The sequence below is a fragment of the Sapajus apella genome, unplaced genomic scaffold, assembly GCF_009761245.1.
Source record: "Sapajus apella isolate SASKATOON/1434 unplaced genomic scaffold, GSC_monkey_1.0 scaffold73, whole genome shotgun sequence".
NCBI classification, from domain to species: domain Eukaryota; kingdom Metazoa; phylum Chordata; class Mammalia; order Primates; family Cebidae; genus Sapajus; species Sapajus apella.
This window is the reverse complement of record NW_022437013.1, coordinates 530,832-548,919: the sequence shown is the minus strand read 5'-3', so window position 1 is coordinate 548,919 and position 18,088 is coordinate 530,832. Positions and strand designations below refer to the sequence as shown.

The window sequence follows — 18,088 nt, the reverse complement described above, 5'->3', positions numbered from 1 at the left end:
CATCTCTCAGTGCCAAAAATGTACTCCAATCAATCCCACAACAAATCCCAAGTAGATATATACCTGAGTGGGAAACAGGTAGAGAGACTTCAGAGTCTCTTTTGTAAATAACTAACAACCAGAATAATCATTTCACAAGCAGAAAGTTATTATCTAGGTTTTCCAAATGCTATCCTAGAGCCTAAGCTAAAACTTCTACCAAAATGCAAAAGGCAATGCTCAGAAAAGCTTTAGACAACAGTGCCCGAGCAACAAATTAGCTCTTGATTTAGATGCTTTTTGATTTACCAGTCACAAACAGATAAAATTATGAACAAAAATGAGAAGAAATATGTATAATATCTTTATTACAAACCTGTGCTGGTGGTACTTGCAATGGATTGTTATCCAAAATTATTACTTGTAAATGATGCAGCTTTCTGTAACAAACTGGAATTTCGGTCACTTTATTACAAGAGAAATCCAGCTTGACTAAGGGAAGATCTCCTAATTCTGGTCAGAAAAGAAAAATAGTTAATTAAATTTTACGTAGTTACTCTATTATTCATGTGAGTAAACATAGTGAGCATCTTACCATCTGGCAAAACATGAAGATTATTTCTTCTTATATTTAGCTCTCTAAGTGAATGTAATTTTCCCATTTGTTGGGGAAGGACTTGAATCTCATTGCAGCTAATATCCTAAAGAAAACAATAAAATAGAATTATAACAAGCTAACTGAGAAATATATATACACACACACATATATATTCTGATTTTTAAATTAAAGCACATGGTTAATAGCTAGCAAAAGTTACCATCTAATGTCATTGCTCTAAAGATGGATTATCTGGCAGATTTCTATTTATATTACATCATGAAGTCAACCTAGCACGGTAAATAGAAACTTTCCATACAAAAATTTGAGGTTATAGATTAGTAACTACATAAGTCAGCCTTTTGAAAAATCTCAACTAAAGACCATCTCATACCAGCCAAATCCAGAAATAAGAATGATCCAGCACTCTTCATGTACAGGTAAAGCAAAAGACTAACGACTCTCAAACATTGTATAATCTGTCAATTACAGTAGTTGTCTTGAGATACTTCATTGGGCAGAAGCTAAGAAAGTCAAGGATTTACAAATGTGTATTCGAGAAACAGACTATGATCAGGATCAATTTAACTAAATCATTTTCTCCAAAGGGATACAAAATGAGAAGTAAGCTCAAACACTTGTGACTCATATCATAACTCAAAGACATTCTAAGAGATTTGAGTTGGAAATCTCTCAGGTATCTCTCAGGAAATCTCTGCAGTCAAAATCCAAGCCCCAATGTAAAGGTAAACAATATCAAGTTTCCATAATAACAAATTGAGGTTTTTACTTATTATAATAACAAAATAAAGAACAGTTTCAATCAACTATGCTGTCTCCCCTCTTTCTTATAATAACATCAACAAAAAGAAGAGAAATCTACAGCATGGTGTCAGACAGTAATCATTCTAGACACACCTCAAATGAAATTCTTATTCTACTGCAATTGCCACCAATTTCCAACTTTTAGTGAAAATGGTATTAGTTTGGATGGAGAATAGTACGTACATTCAGTTTGCAAAATAATAGTAAATCCATGCAGCAAAGAATATAATAATGCTATACATGATTAGGAAAACATATCCTACACACCTCTTTCAAACAATATCTAAGGCATCTTCATTCAACAAGAAATATTTATTGAATACTATTAATATTTGATAGGTACTGTTCCAGGGACTGGGGACATATAAAGGAACAAAATAAAATTTCCTGCTCTCATAGCTCCTCATGGAGTTCACATGCTAGCAAGGGGAGTAAACTATACAATATGCTAGAAGGTAGTAAGTACTATTTAAAAAATAAATAACAACAGGGTAGGAAAGTGGCTATGCTCGCAATAGTGGAGGATACTAGCTCATCTCATAGATAAGGTGATTGGCAGAGCTAAAAGAGTGAACCATACCAATATATAAGAAAGGAACATTCCAGAGAAGAAACAATAAAAGTAAACGTGCTCAGGGAGAGCACACCTGACACCTTACAAAGAACAGCAAGGAATCAAGTGTAATTAGAGGGAAATGGGCAAGGGAAAGAGTAGAATAGAGGGAAGGATGTGACTTTAGTTTTTATTCTGAGATATGGGCAGAAACCAGAAACTTCTGAACAGAGGATTGACATGATCTGACTTATATACTGACAGGATCACCTTAGCTGCTATTTTCAGAATAGACTATTATTCAAATGATGGATAATAAAAGTTTGCAAAAATGTTCTTTAAACATTTTTTTTTCTTTCTAAAGGTATTTGATACTTAAGATTTCCATATGGAAAATCCATAGAAATTTGAGAGATAGCTGTCATTTCCCAGGAGAAATACATCCAGGCATAGAAAATGAACACACACCAGTGGGTGTTCTACAAAATATTCTGCAGAGATTGGAGGCCAGAGAGTATTTCCTAAGTTTCTAATGACAGAATTTCATTACAGTTGATTATAACATCATGTGGAAGAGTATCATGGGAAAATATTTTAACAGGGAATACCCACAAATTCAATATATAATTTACAACTGTCAATTAGCCGTCCCAATGCTATCTACCCATCTACTGTTACTGATTTCAAGAGTTTAAATCATAATAATTTTATAGTACTTACTAAAAAAATAGTATTTAACATTTAAACATTTTCTACTTAAATAAAAACACAGTTGGTCCTCTGTATCCATGGGTTCTGCATTCATGAATTCAACCAAATACTAACCAAAAATATTCAGGAAAAAAAAAAGCATGGTTGTGCCTGTACTGAACATATATTGTCTTTTTTTTCTTGTCATTAATCCTTAAACAATACAACATAACAACTATTCACATAGCATTTACACTGTATTAGGCATTATAAGTAATCTAGACATGATTTAAAGCATATGGGAGAACCTGTGTAGGTTATAAGTAAACACTATCATTGTATATAAAAGACTTGAGCATTCATGGATTTTGGTACGGGGTGAATCCTGGAACCAATCCCCCATAGAAGGACAACTACGCTAGAATTAAACTAAAACTCCTAATTATTTTTGACATTTATCTAAAAATTACATCATGTAATGAAATTAAAAACATAGGGCCAAAAACTAAATTTAAAAAAGAAATAAATTACAGAGACATAAAATCTTAAATTATAACCTTTATAAAATTTTGAAAAGCATTAACGGTGTTCAAATCAAAGAAAATAATAGTCCCTTTTATTACGAACTTGTTAGATCACATCTGGAATCTTTGTTCATTTTTTAGTATAACATTAAGAGAGATTTTAAGGGGATCATTTTCTAAATAGAAATAGCTAAAAGTAAAAAGTCATACAAAGGAATAAAGGTAATAAAGATGTTTAAGCCATAGAAAAACACATCTTAAGAGTTTAGTAAAATGGAGAATAGGCACATAACAGATTACAAGTGTTCAATTTCTTCATATGGTAGTCCCAGGATCAATGGGAAAAAAAGCAGCATGTATTTTGGTTCAAAATAAGAACGAGTAATAACAAATATGGTTTTGCACAGGAGAATTGGAATAGTCATGCATTTACACACACACACACACACACACACACACACACAAAAACACACATATACAGAATTGTCCACCACTGAAAATATACAGTAGATGTGTCAGGGATTCCTGCATTAGGAAGTGGTTGTATCTGATCACTTCTAAGACCTTTTATAATCTCTAAATTATATGTTTCTAAAACATAAGGTAAAATTCAAGGAAGCTACCTTGTATTATAATTCGACATTGATTAGACATGCAGGTATTCCCTAATGAATAAAAGGTATTCCTGAAATTTCTGCTCATTACATTCTGTTAAAATTCATTTCTCATTTAAAATTGGAGGTAAGTTCCTCAAGAAAACTTTTGGGCCCCTGGACATAATATAGTCATACATAAGAATACTTCAGGACTTTAGGCCAGGCACAGTGGCTCACATCTATAATCCCAGCACTTAGGGAGGCTGAGGCAAGTAGATCACTTGAGGCCAGGGGTCAAGACCAGCCTGGGCAACATAGTGAAACCCTGTCTCTACAAAAAATGCAAAATTTAGTTGAGCATAGTGGTGCATGCCTGTGATCCCAACTACTTGGGAGGCTGAGCACGAGAATTGCCTGAACCTGGGAGGCAGAGGCTGCAGTGAACCAAGACCATGCCACTGCACACCAGCCTGGGTAACAGAGTGAGACTCTGTCTCAAAAAAAAACAAAAAGAATACTTTAAAAATACCTATTTATTAGCAAAGCATCATTCAAGATAAAAGGAAAGAAAAACAAGCAGCATGGTACACTGTGTAAAGTGGAGGTAAACAAAAGATATAAAAAATAGCTCAAAGGTTTGAGGATCTGAATATGTTTCTCTCAGAATTCAATGTCCTTTAATATATAAAATGTTATGTCCCAGGTAATTAATTTAAATTATTCTGTATTTCTACAATCAATTGCATATAATAGTGTCTTACTATTTATTTCAGTCTAAAAAGTGTTATCATATAAGCAAACAGTGAGGAAGAGTTATGTTGCAAATTCTGTTTGTAGAAACTTTCTTCTATCTCCTTTCTCTAAAGATATATCATAGTCTTACAAAAGCCTTATTTAATAAATTCCCTTAGCTTTTCTCTAAGACCTTTACTGTTCATAAAATGGGTAAACAAATGCCTATTCATTTGAAAAGTATTTCTTAAAGTTGGTAAGCAAGCCTTCTAACATCACTAGGACTAAGAAAGAACCATGCTATTTTGTGACTGGGAAAACTCAGACATACAGTAGCTCAAGACTTTACTAAGTCTTACTGAATTTAGACATATACCAAGGTAATACTTTTTTAAAAAATTAAAATGAAATTCCATAAAATAATGAATAATCTTCCAAAATGTAAAGGTGTATATATTATGCATATTACATTCAATTAATATAACTATTTTACTCACCAACTCCATTAAATCTTTTAATTTCCCAATTTCTTCTGGAATGGATACCAGTTTATTATTGCTGACGACCAAAACTTTAAGAGGAAGATCAAATAGGTATTTTGGCAATGTTGATAAAAGATTTCGACTGAAAAGAATCAGAAAGTCTCATTATGAGAAATATGTATGAAATGTGACATATTAAAAAAGAAGAAATCACTTTGTAAGTAAATAATATTCTATCACTAAGTAATAATAATCACTGAGTGCTCACTTTGTATCAGGCACAGTGCTAAATTTCTTATACGCACTGTCTCATTTAATTCTCATGTTAACAACACAAGATCAAGTAGTTATTACCTTCATTATATGAATCAGAAAATGAAAATTAAAACTGGTTAAGTGACTTGCCCAAGTACAGCAGAGATCCATAGCATAGCAAAGCCTATGCAGTCAGACCTATGATACTGCTCTACACACCATCAGTTCTCAAAAACCCAGAATGATTCTTCTGAGCTCAAGAATGTCAGAACCTTGCTCCTTAATATAAGTCTGGTATATTCAATACTTCTATGCTAAGGAAAGTCTCCAGGAATAAATATGCATGCACTAAGTTCAAATTTATAAAAGAATGAATAGGACTGTATCTTCAAAAACATGTAGTAACCCTAACCCAATCCCTTTTAAGGTTTAACAGTCTATTAGCACCTTTATCTCAACTCAAAGTTGATAAAACATTCTCATCTCTATAGATACATTTAAATATAATAACTAATATTAACTGAGTACCTACTATTGCCAGGACATGTTCAGAGCAGTTCATGTGAATTAACTCTGACAGTGATACCCATTTTACAGATGAAGAAATAGTCACAAAGAGTTTAAGTAAACTGCTCAAAGTCACACAGCTGTAAAGTGGGAGAGGCAGGATTCAAACCCAGGCAATCTGGTTCTGGGGCCTTGGCCCTCAAATTACTATAGTCAAATTTATATGCCAAAACCCAAATAACCCCCTATCAAAATACACATTTTTCCATTCCATTTACATACTAACAAGCATTAATAAGCAATAAGCTACTATTTTTCCTATTTTTCAAAGTGACGTTTATAGACCTGTACGTAGCATTTTGTGTAACACACACAGCAACAAAAGTCCAGTGTTACCCAAGAGGGGGACTTCAAGACCCTTCACCTTATCTTTTCTCTGGCAAAGGACATCCAGAAACACTAGACTGGCTTTAATCACATGGCACAAATAAACAAAAAATGGCAATGCCCCTCAACCAGCAATACTGGCCAGATTGCTGGAATATCAAATATGCTAGGGTCCTGTCATAATCCTTCGTACTTTCAGGGTCAAGCAGGCTCCTTGGAAAAACGGTCCATCTGGGCCCCTTCACACCAGGGCACACAAGGATCTTTCTGTAGGATTCTACTAAAAAAGGGGATAGTATATAGGAAGAGAGAAGAGTTGAAAAATTATCTTATAAGTTTATTAAGATATTTTCAGCAAAATAAATAAATACATGGACTAAATAATGGCAAACTCATTCTAATACTTCTTCAGGCCAAAAATAGCTTAAAATCAGTTTATTTTCTTCCCTTAAAAAGCATATTCAGGCCGGAAACAGTGGCTCACGCCTGTAATCCCAGAACTTTGGGAGGCTGAGGCAGGCAAACCATATGAGGTTAGGAGTTTGAGACGAGCCTGGCCAATATGGTAAAACACTGCCTCTACTAAAAATTAGCCAGGCCTGGTGGCAGGTGCCTATAATTCCAGCTACTCGGGAGGCTGAGACAGGTGGATCATTTGAACTTGGGAGGTGGAGTTTGCAGTGAGCCAAAATGACACCACTCCACCCTGGGAGGCAGAACAAGACTCAAAAAATATATATATTCATTGAGTTAACACACAATCATCTTTCACAAGAATCTGGTTTCTTCATACTAGCTAATAAATTATTAATTGTCACTTTTTTACTACATGCTTTAAAGAGGAAATCAGTCGCTAGAACTAATGTTATTTCAATATAGTTTACTCAAAGATTTTTGTGACTATAAAAAACAAAGTTGACTCTTACTGATCACAACAGGATAGAATCAGATAAAGTTTTAGTAAAACTTCAGTAAAACTAAGATTACCATATTTGTTAAGGGAGAAATGTAATTCAGTTTTTGGCAAATCACTTTTTCTGCAAAAGAACAAAATGAAACAGAAACAAAGACAAAACTTAAAAATACCTGACTTTCCACAAACCTCTTTTAAGCCAGGCCAAGGAGATTTATACCTACTTAGAGAACAAGGATTGATGTCTATGGAAGGAAATTTCTCTCACACATTTCTTTTCCTTTTCCCTTTTCTCTTTTCTTTTCTTTTTTCTCTTCTCTTCTCTTTTTTCTTTTCATTTCTTTTCTTTTGACAGAGTCTTGCTCTGTCACCCAGACTGGATTGCGTGGCGTGATATCAGCTCACTGCAACCTCTGCCTCCTGGGTTCAAGCTATTCTCCTGCCTCAGCCTCCCGAGTAGCTAGGATTACAGGTGTCTGCCACCTCACCCAGCTAATTTTTGTATTTTTAGTAGAGATGGGGTTTCACCATGTTGGTCAGGCTGCTCTCAAACACCCAACCCTTGTGATCCACCCACCTTGGCCTCCCAAAGTGCTGGGATTACAGGTGTGAGCCACCGCACCCGGCAGTGTAAAGTAGTTTCAGTTAAAATAGCATGCACTGTCAGGTAATACCACTGGAGGAGTCATATAAAAGAAATGATATAACACAGTGAGATGAGAACATTATCATTTATGTATATTATAGTTACTACTCCTCTATATGTGAATTTAGACAACTTGGTTAATGAGGAAATTATCCCTTCCAACTGAATAAAAAAAGAACAAATTCTAAAATTAAGTCAAAATATATCAATTTTCATTCAATGTTACTGATTTGGCAGGGAAAGTTTTTTCTTATACTTATTGAGTGTTCACTCTTTTATATATATAGGGTAAGAGCTATGTATGAACGAGAGTTCTACAGTCATACTGCTTTGATTTTAATCTTGGCTCTATCACTTGCTGAATATATCTATGAATCTGGACAAAGAGCTTAACCCAGTTTCCTCACCTGTAATGCAGGGATAACAATAATACCTAACTCAAAATGCTGTCATGAAAACTAGATAAGGTAATATGGGTAAAGCATTTGGAATACTGCTTGGCACATGATAAGCACTTACTAAGTATAAACATGAACTGTCATCCACTTCCAAACCTTTGAACATTCCCATCCCACTCTAACCATCCTTGAAGTAGAAGCAAGAGGTCATAAAAGTGAGAAAAAATAGCTCAAGCATTGTTTCTTTGTTTCACATATTTAAGGATGCACATAAAATCTATATTGTGGTGCTATAATTTCAGGAAAATATTTATAGTGTAAAGCCTTGCTACTCAAACCGAGGTCTAGGGACCAGTAGGTAGGCATGGGCATTGCCAAGGGGCCTGTTAGAAATGCAGACCCCACAACAGACCTAAGAAATTAGAACCTGCATTCTAACAGATCTCAGGGTAATTCCTATGTGTTAAAGTTTGAGAAGCTCCGCTCTCGAGAACAGGATAAAAACCTACAAAATAATGTGAACATATGAAAAACACAAATAAGATACTACTGAGATAAATTTAAGCTACACAGCCATATCAAACATATTCCTTTGCTACTAAAAAAGGATTAAAATGACAATAAAACCCAAAATTTATTTTTGTTTCCTTACCTAATGTTAAGGTATGTTAACATCTGCAGATTTTTAATGGCTTCAGGAATGGTTTTGATGCAATTATGATATAAATTTAATGTTTCCAGGGGTGCAAATAACCAGACATCAGAAGGAATTTCTGTAAAGCGATTTCTGGAAAGATCTGAAAAAAAAAAAAAGTGTCTGAGTATTAGACATATACCTATATCTATGGTAATTAAAAGGACTATTTTCACACTTGCTGAATCACTTAGAATCTAAGCAACTACTTAAAATATTTTAAAATAGACAATATTACCCTTGAGGGCAAAAAAACATTACTAAGAAATGTACTCATACGGCCAGTGCAGTGGCTCACACCTGTAATCCCAGCACTTTGGGAGGCCAATGCAGGAGGATCATTTGAGCTCAGGAGTTGGAGACCAGCCTGGCCAACATGGCGAAACGCTGTCTCTACTAAAACACAAAAATTAGCTGGATGTGGTGGTGGGTGCCTGTAATCCCAGCTACTCAGGAGGCTGAGGCAGGAGAATTGCTTGAACCCAGGAGGTGGATGTTGCAGTGAGCTGAGATCATGCCACTGCACTCCAGCCTGGGTGACACAGCCAGACTCTGTCTTTAAAAAAAAAAAATACTCATAGAATACATGTTTATTAACCAAACGTACTTCATATGCTTCAATATGTCTAAAATCCAAATATGCTATGTCTTTTAAAATACCAATGAAGATTTATCTCTAATCTTTAAAAGCAAACACAAAAATACCTCCCACGATCCCACATCCCCCTCCATCTGCCTCTTCTTTCACAGCCAAAGTTACATAAATCCACAACTAAATTTCTTACTTACCATAGACTTCTCAAGGCACTACAAATTGGTTTCTATGCACTCTCACATTCACCAATACCAACAACCACCATATCAATAACCATTCCATATGTCTGGAAATATTATTTTCCTTTGGCTTAGAAGACTATAATTCTGGGATCTCTTCCTAACACCTCTCTGGCTACTTCTTATTTTCTTTTGCTAGGTTTTCCTCTACCTGTATCATAAATGTCGGTGTTTTCAAGAACTATGACGTAAGACACTTTTTCTTCTTGAGATATACACCCCCAACCAGTAGGAGCCGCCCTCAACAAAGAGCGCTCCAAGGCTGCAACTGGCGCTGCCTCACCCCTCCCACTGCCTCCAACCGACCACTCCACAGGCAGACATGATGGAAGTGGATCGCCCGGGGAAGCTTTTTGTTGGGGGCCTCAACCTCAAAACCGATGAGAAAGCCCTCAAGGCAGAGTTTAGCAAGTATGGCTGCATCGTCAAGGTGGTCCTGATGAAAGACCGAGAAACCACCAAGTCGAGGGGCTTCGCGTTCATCACCTTCGAAAGCCCGGAAGACGCCAGGGCTGCCGCCAGAGATATGAATGGCAATTACCTAGATGGTAAGTCCATCAAGGTGGCCCAGGCCGTCAAACCGGCATTCCAGAGCATCCGGTGGGGCCCAAGGTCCCCCAGCAGCCATGGTCACCCGAGGTTCCCGTGCGGGATCCGTTGGGGTGGCGGCAGCCTGTGGCGACCCCCATCACGGGGCAGGCCCAATGATGATGGCGGCTACGTGGGGCATTTTGACCCGCAGCGCTACAGAGCCCGAATGCCCATGAAGCGCAGGCCGCAGCCAGTGCTGCACTGGGCCAGCCCACCCCGCAAGAGGGCCACACCATGGGGCCTAGCTCGCAGCCGTGGCAGTGAAATGCGCAGGAAGGCCGTGGCCTTGTGGGAGCGAGGCGGCTACTCAGACCTGCCGCGCTGGGAGCCACCACCCCCGCACCACCACCCCTACCTGGGCTGGCGGGCACCCAGAGACAGCTACTCGAGCCGATACTACCGCAACTCCCGGGATTTTGCCCCCTCGTCCAGAGAGTACAGCCGCCATCATTATGGCCACTCCAGTGTCCGGGACTACTGTCCCTCGAGAGGCCATGGCCACCGAGACAGCTACAGGGGTCGTGACCATGACTACACGGATCATCCAAGCAGAGGCCCTTACCGAGAGCCCTTCGAGAGCTGTGGAAACCCGTGCAGCACCGCCCCCAGGCGTGGAACACCGCCATCTTATGTAAGAGGAAGCCGCTATGAGGAGTACCGGGGCCGCTCGCTCGAGGCCTACAGCGGGGGCCGCTCGCTGGACGCCTACAGCGGGGGCCGCAACAGTTACAGCAATAGTTACAGTCAGAGCGACCACTATGGAGGAGGAGACCGCTACAAGAATTACCGGCGCCGCTCACTCGATGCCTACAGTCGGGGCCATAAGAGTTACAGCAGCAGTTACGGCAGGAGTGGAGGAGGCTGCTATGGAGGAAGAAGACACTACAAGGAGTACCAGGGCCGCAACGGCCGTGACAGTTACAGCAAAATTTACATCCAGAGCGACCGATACTTGAGGGGCCGAGACCAAGTAGGCAGACCAGGATCATGGACTCCCTCTGCCCATGGAAAGGGGCAGCCCTCCACTGCATGATTCTTACAGCCAGTCGGGCTCCAGGGTTCCCAGAGGCCATCTAGGAAAGCCGCTTGGAGAAAGAGGAAGGCAGGAACAGACTTGGGAGCAAAAATCTCTTTTCAAAGAAACTAACAAAAAGAACCTGTTCTATGGTAACTACCCAAGAACTTGTATAAGGAAGAGCTGTTTTTCTTTTAAGAATTTGTTACAATTTCCACTTTTATGCTTTTGCAGGGAAAAACTTAAAATGTGTTTAATTTAGTTTTGAAATTGTTAACGATTCTTTCAACAAGTTCATGTTAAAAGTATAAGATATGAGCCTGAGTCCTAGTCTTATATTTACAAGTAGACATTTGATAATAGTTTCTTCCCTTGCAAACTTTCCTGATAAATGAGGTAAACAGTTCTGAGATCTTTCATAATCATCTGCTCACCTAAAATGGAAAAATGGATCATTCTGCTCATTTAAAGCAACTAGATTTTGGGTGGAGAGTAGGCAGATCACAAGGTCAGGAATTCGAGGCCAACTTGACCAACATGGTGAAATCCCATTTCTACTAAAATTATAAAAATTAGCTGAGTGTGGTGTCATGCACTTGTAATCCCAGCTACTCAGGAGGTTAAGGCAGGTGAATCGCTTGAACCCGGGAGGGAGAGGTTGAAGTGAGCTGCGATGGGACCACTGCACTCTAGCCTGGGTGACAGAGCAAGACTGTCTCAAAAATAAAAAAAAAAGTTGTAGGAATATGGTTAATTCTATTAAATCACAGAAATGTGGGACATCACCTAATATCAGACTACCAAATTAGAAAGATTAAGAATTGGCTATCAGGAAGGCCTATACTTAGAAAGTGAGTAGAGAAAAAACAGCAAGCAGAAAAGGCTGAAAATAATGGTCATGAGAAAACACAGTAACCATATGAAGAGATCAAAGAAGTTCAAAAAGCGACAGGAGGCTGACTTTTTTCCAAGATAGCTGACTAGAATGATTTCCAGCACACCTCATCCACTTAGAAAAACCAAATGGTATACAGACAATCACACTTTGAATACATTATCCAGGAGGGAACACGGGGTTCAACAGAAAAAGTGAAAGGAAACTCCAAAATCTAGGAAAGAGATGGAAAGCAGACAGACTGTGTAGTCAAGACAGTCTGGGAACTGGCAATGAATCCCTAATACAAGAGAGAGTATCTTTCTCCAGTCCACTTCCCCACTGGGGAATCATACAATCCAGGCTACAGGAGACCATCCTGACCCATCCAAATCCTGAATCTGATTTAGGGGCATCCAGGAGACTGTGAGAAGGAAATGCTCCAGGGAGGCAACATGCCCTGGGTCCCATACCTTTCCTCAGAACTAAGTAGTCACAGTAAGATGCCATTCTTGATCCTAGCTCTTAGCAAACTATGAGTGGTCCTGGGAATCTGCAGTACCAGTCTTGGCCATTGGAGAAGATCAGGCTGCATCTTGCAGAGCAGGGGCTTGAGCAGGGATGGGGATCTCACAACCAAAACTGAGAATCAGACATGGCATACATGGGCTCCAGCCTCTGGTGTTGGAACCAGGCTCCCCATGCTCCAATCCTGAGCAGGATGAGTTACTGAAGAGGCTTGGTCTTGAGCTGGGTGCTGACTTCAATGGCTCACAGCTGAATTATGGGCTGGGTGCAAACTGCCATAACAGAACAGCCTGGTTGGCTGCCACAGCTGGGATGGGGGAGGGATGGTAGTGGTCTCATCCTCCCTGGCACCCATGGCAGGACCTCAGCACAGCAGCAGTCACTTCTCACCTATGCATTTCACCAGAGGCCTGAGGAGTATACTGCCCGCCCCACCCCCACATCATGGCTGGTGCATGAACTTGCTATTGGTAGGTGCTGAGTAAAGCTTGCCCAATCTGGATCCACCCAGCTTCATCACCTCTACCTCTATCACTCACACTACCCCAGATGCTTAGGAGCTCAAGAGCCTGCTTATCTACCTGGTATACTTCTACTAAAACTAGCATCTGAGAAAGCCACCCAGATGCCAAAATTATTAGCCTGCCTGGAAACTGCCAACACAGCAGCCAGCATATGCTGTCCCAGGTCACAAGGATAGACATAAACCTGGCTGGGCATGGTGACTCAGGCCTATAATCCCAGCACTTTGGGAGGCCAAGGTGGGTGGATCACAAGGTCAGGAGTTTGACACCATCCTGGATAACACAGTGAAACCCCACCTCTACTAAAAACACAAAAATATTAGCTGGGCATGGTGGCATGTGCCTATAATCCCAGCTACTCAGGAGGCTGAGGCAGGACAATCACTTGAACCCAGAGGTGGAGCTTGCAGTGAGTGAGCAGAGATCGCGCCACTGCATTCCAGGCAGGGTGACAGAGCAAGACTTCACCTCAAAAAAAAACCTGATAATGGGCCCATCAGGCATTCCAGTCACAAGCACAACTTCACCACAGGCCCCACCAAGAACCTCATATTAACACAATAAGGATAGCCATATGGAGTCTTCACCACTGCATGCACCTGGAAACAAATCCAGAAGGCCCTACCCAACCAACATCGTTACGTCTTCAAGAAAAATGTCCCCCATCCACATGAAAGTCATTTTTTTAAAAAAAGAAGATATAGCTATGAAGCCAGATGAGCAGAAACCAACATAAAAATATAGAAAGCATGAAAAAGCTAGGCAATATGATGGCCTCAATTATTCCATCTCTACAGTTCCCCAATGTCTTAACTAATTCCAGCATTAAGTCAAAAGTCCAACTCCAAAGTCTCATCTGAGACAAGGCAAGTCCCTTCCACCTATGAGTCTGTAAAATCAAAATCAAGTTAGTTACTTCCTAGATACAATGGAGGTACAGGCGTTGTGTAATACACTTGTTCCAAATGGGAGAAATTGGCCAAAATGAAAGGGCCTCAGGCCCCATGCAAGTCCGAAATCCAATGGGGAAGTCATTTTAAAAGTTCCAAAATAATCTCCTTTGACTCCATGTCTCACATCCAGGGCACACTGATGGAAGGGGCAGGTTCCCATAGCCTTGGGCAGCTCTGCCCTTGTGGCTCTTCAGGGTATAGCCCCCATGGCTGGTTTCAGGGGCTGGCACTGAGTATCTGCAACTTTTCTAGGTGCCTGGTACAAGCTGTCGGTCTGGATGTCTGGAGGATGGTGGCCATCTTCTCACAGCTTCACTAGGCAGTGCCCCAATGGGGACTCCGTGTGGGTCCCCAACCCTACATTTCCCCTCTACACTGCCCTAGTACAGGTAACCCATGAGGGCTCTGGCCCTGCAGCAGACTTCTCCATGTACATTCAGGCATTACCATACAGCCTCTGAAATCTAGGCAGAGATTCTCAAACCTCAACCCTTGTCTTCTAAGCACCCACAGGCCCAACACCATGTGGAAGCCAGCAAGGCTTGGGGCTTGCAACCTCTGAAGGAACATTATGGGCTGTATCTTGGCCCCTTTTTGCCACAGCAGAAGCTGGAGTGGCTGGGGCACAGGGCGCCATATTCTGAGGCCGCACAGAGCAGTGGAGCTCTGGGCCCAGAATATGAAACCATTTTTCCCTAGTAAGCCTCCAGGTCTGTGATGGGAGGGGCTGTCCTGAAGATCTCTGAAATGCCCTGGAGACATTTTCCCCATTGTTTTGGCAAATAACATTCTGGTTCCTTTTTAACTTATGCAAATTTCTGCAGCAGGCTTGAATTTCTTCCCAGTCAATGGTTTTATTTTTCTAACATATAGGCTACAAATTTTCCAAACTTTTATGCTCCTCTCTTTTAAACATAAGTTCTGATGTCAGACCATCTCTTTGTGAATGCATATAACTGAACACTTTCAGAAACAACCAGGTCACATCTTGAATGCTTTGCTACCTAGATATTTCTTCTGCCAGATACCCAAAATCATCTCTTTTAAGTCCTAAGTTCCACAGATCTCTAGGGCAGGGGCAAAATGCCACCAGTCTCCTTGCTAAAGCATAGCAAGAGTGACCTTTGCTTCAGTTCCAATAAGTTCCTCATGTCCATCTAAGACCACCTCAGCCTGGATTTTGTTATAAATATTCCCATCACATCACAACCATTCAGCAAGTCTCTACGGAGCTCAAAACTTTCCCTCATATTCCAGTCTTCTTCTGAGCCCTCCAAAACATTCCAACCTCTGCCCACTACCCAGTTCCACAGTTGCTTCCATATTTTCAGTAATCTTTATAGCAATGCCCCACTTCTTTGGTACCAAATTTCTGTATTAGCCCATTCTCACACTGGTATATAAAACTACTTGAGAATCAGTAATTTATAAAGAAAAGAGGTTTAATTGACACACAGTTCTGTATTGCTGGGGAGGCTTTAGGAAACAATCATGGCAGAACATGAAGAACAAGCACCTTCTTCACAAGGCAGAGGGTGGGAGGGGAATGCTACACACTTAAAAATCATCATATCTCATAAGAACCCACTCACTCTCATGAAAACAGCATGGGGGAAACCACCCCCATGATCCAATCACCTCCTACCAGGTCCCTCCCTGACACAGGGTGGTTACAATTCAATATGAGATTTGAGTGGGGATACAGAGCCAAACCATATCAAAGAGTGATTAATACATGGAACACAGAGAATTTACAGGGCAGTTAAGCTCTTCTATGTGATATGGTGATGATGCATACATGACAAATGCATTTGTCAAAAGACATACAACTATACAACATAAAGACTGAACCCTAATGTGAAGTATAGATTTTAATAATGAAATATTGCTTCATCAATTTTCATCATCATCAAGGGTACCATATATTGGTTCATTAATTGTAAAAAATCATTACAAAAATGTAAGATGCTAAAAATAGGAAAACTATGAGCTGGAGAAAAGAAATATGGGGTAACTGTACAATCTGCTCAATTTTTTTGTATACCTAAAACTTCTGAAAAATAAAGTCTATGAAATAAAAAAGCAAATAAACTACCAAAAAGGGACATGAAAAAAAAACCTAAAACATGAATTAAAACATTAATAACAAGAATAAATTAATGATTTAAATAATATCAAGACATTAATAATCTACACATTTTTCATGATGCTTTATGTTCTTTCCCCTCCAAATAAAAGATTATTTAGTTAAATTACAAAGTAATATTATAAGTTCCCTTAGGGGAATTTAATTAAATGTGCATTCATAAACTGTTTCCTGGATGAGTTCATGTATTTATTTAGTAAATATCACTTAAAATTATAATTATTATTCTAATTGAATAGAGTTAAATGAAGAATAATAAATCTAATTCCTGGCTGTTTCAGATTTTAAATCAGTGTAAACAGCCTTTCTAAATCATTGGGTAAACAGAATAATAGTGCCAAAAATAATACAACCATGGAAAGAAAAATGGGAAATAACACAGAACTACTTGTATCTTAATTTCTTGAACTATCTCACACTAACAGCATCTCATGTTTTCCATCAAAAAAGTGAAGATTAACTTATAACTTTGTAAGGTAGTTACTGTTTCTCATTTCACATATTGATATGGTTTGTCTGTATTCCCATCCAAATTTCATCTTGAATTCCCACGTGTTGTGGGAGGGACGTGGTAGTAGGTAACTGAATCAAAGGGACAGGTCTTTCCCATGCTGTTCTCATGATAGTGAATAAGTCTCACGAGATCTGATGGTTTTAAAAAGGGAAGGTTCCCTGCACAAGTTCTCTTCTCTTGTCTGCCACCGTGTGAGATGTGCCTTTTACCTTCTACCATGATTGTGAGGTCTCCCCAGCCATATGGAACTGTAAGTCCAATAAACTTTTTCTTTTGTAAATTGTACAGTCTCACATATGTCTTTATCTGCAGCATGAAAATGGACTAATACAGTAAATTAGTACCAGTAGAGTGGGACATTGCTGAAAAGATACTCAAAAATGTGGAGGTGACTTTAGAACTGGGTAACAGGCACAAGTTAGAACAGTTTGGATGGCTCAGAAAAAGACAGTTTGGGAAAGTGGGAAAGTTTGGAACTCCCTAGAAACTTGTTGAATGGCTTTGACCAAAGTGCTAATAATGGTATGGACAATGAAATCCAAGCTGTGGTGATCTCAGATAGAGATAAGGAACTTGTTGGGAACTGGAGCAAAAGTGACACTCTTATGTTTTAGCAAACAGACTGGTGGCATTTGCCCTTGCCCTAGAGATTTGTGGAACTCTGAACTTGAAAGAGATGATTTAGGGCATCTGGTAGAAGAAATTTCTAGGCAGCAAAGCATTCAAGAGGTGACTTGGGTGCTGTTAAAAGCACCCAGTTTTAAAAGGGAAACAGAACATAAAAGTTTGGAAAATTTGCAGCCTGACAATGCGATAGAAAAGAAAATCCCATTTTCGGAGGAGAAATTTCAAGCTGGCTGCAGAAATTTGCATAAGTAACCAGGAAATGAATGCTAATTCCCAAGACAATAGGGAAAATGTCTCCAGAGCATGTTAGAGGTCTTCACGGCAGCCCCTCCCATCACAGGCCTGGAGGCCTAGGATGAAAAAATGGTTTCATGGGCCAGGCCCAGAGACCCTGTGCTGTGTGCAGGGTAGGGACTTGGTGCTCTGTGTCCCAGCCACTCCAGACATGACTATAAGGGGTCAAGGTACAGCTTAGGGCATGGCTTCAAAAGGTACAAACCCAAGCCTTGTCAGCTTCCATGTGTTGTTCAGCCTATGGTGCACAAAAGTCAAGAATTGAGGTTTGGGAACCTCTGCCTAGATTTCAGAGGATGTATGGAAATGCCTGTATGTCCAGGCATAAGTTTGCTGCAGGGGCTGGGACTTCATGGAGAACCTCTGCTAGGGCAGTGCAGAAAGGAAATGTGGGGTAGGAGCCCCCACA

General features: G+C 39.8%; 1 protein-coding gene across 5 annotated transcripts in view; it reads right to left on the bottom strand.

The window, feature by feature from the left end:
- The window catches only part of LRCH2 (leucine rich repeats and calponin homology domain containing 2), a 118,526-nt gene that overhangs the window by 75,716 nt on the left and 24,722 nt on the right, over positions 1 to 18,088 (bottom strand). For all 5 annotated transcript variants that reach the window (XM_032250764.1, XM_032250765.1, XM_032250766.1 and 2 more), the window contains exons 2-5: positions 8,738 to 8,882; positions 4,995 to 5,121; positions 575 to 680; positions 356 to 492 (exon numbers count right to left, since the gene is read on the bottom strand). In XM_032250764.1, the coding sequence (XP_032106655.1) occupies positions 356 to 492; positions 575 to 680; positions 4,995 to 5,121; positions 8,738 to 8,882 (515 nt within the window). The remainder of the gene's footprint in view (positions 1 to 355; positions 493 to 574; positions 681 to 4,994; positions 5,122 to 8,737; positions 8,883 to 18,088) is intronic.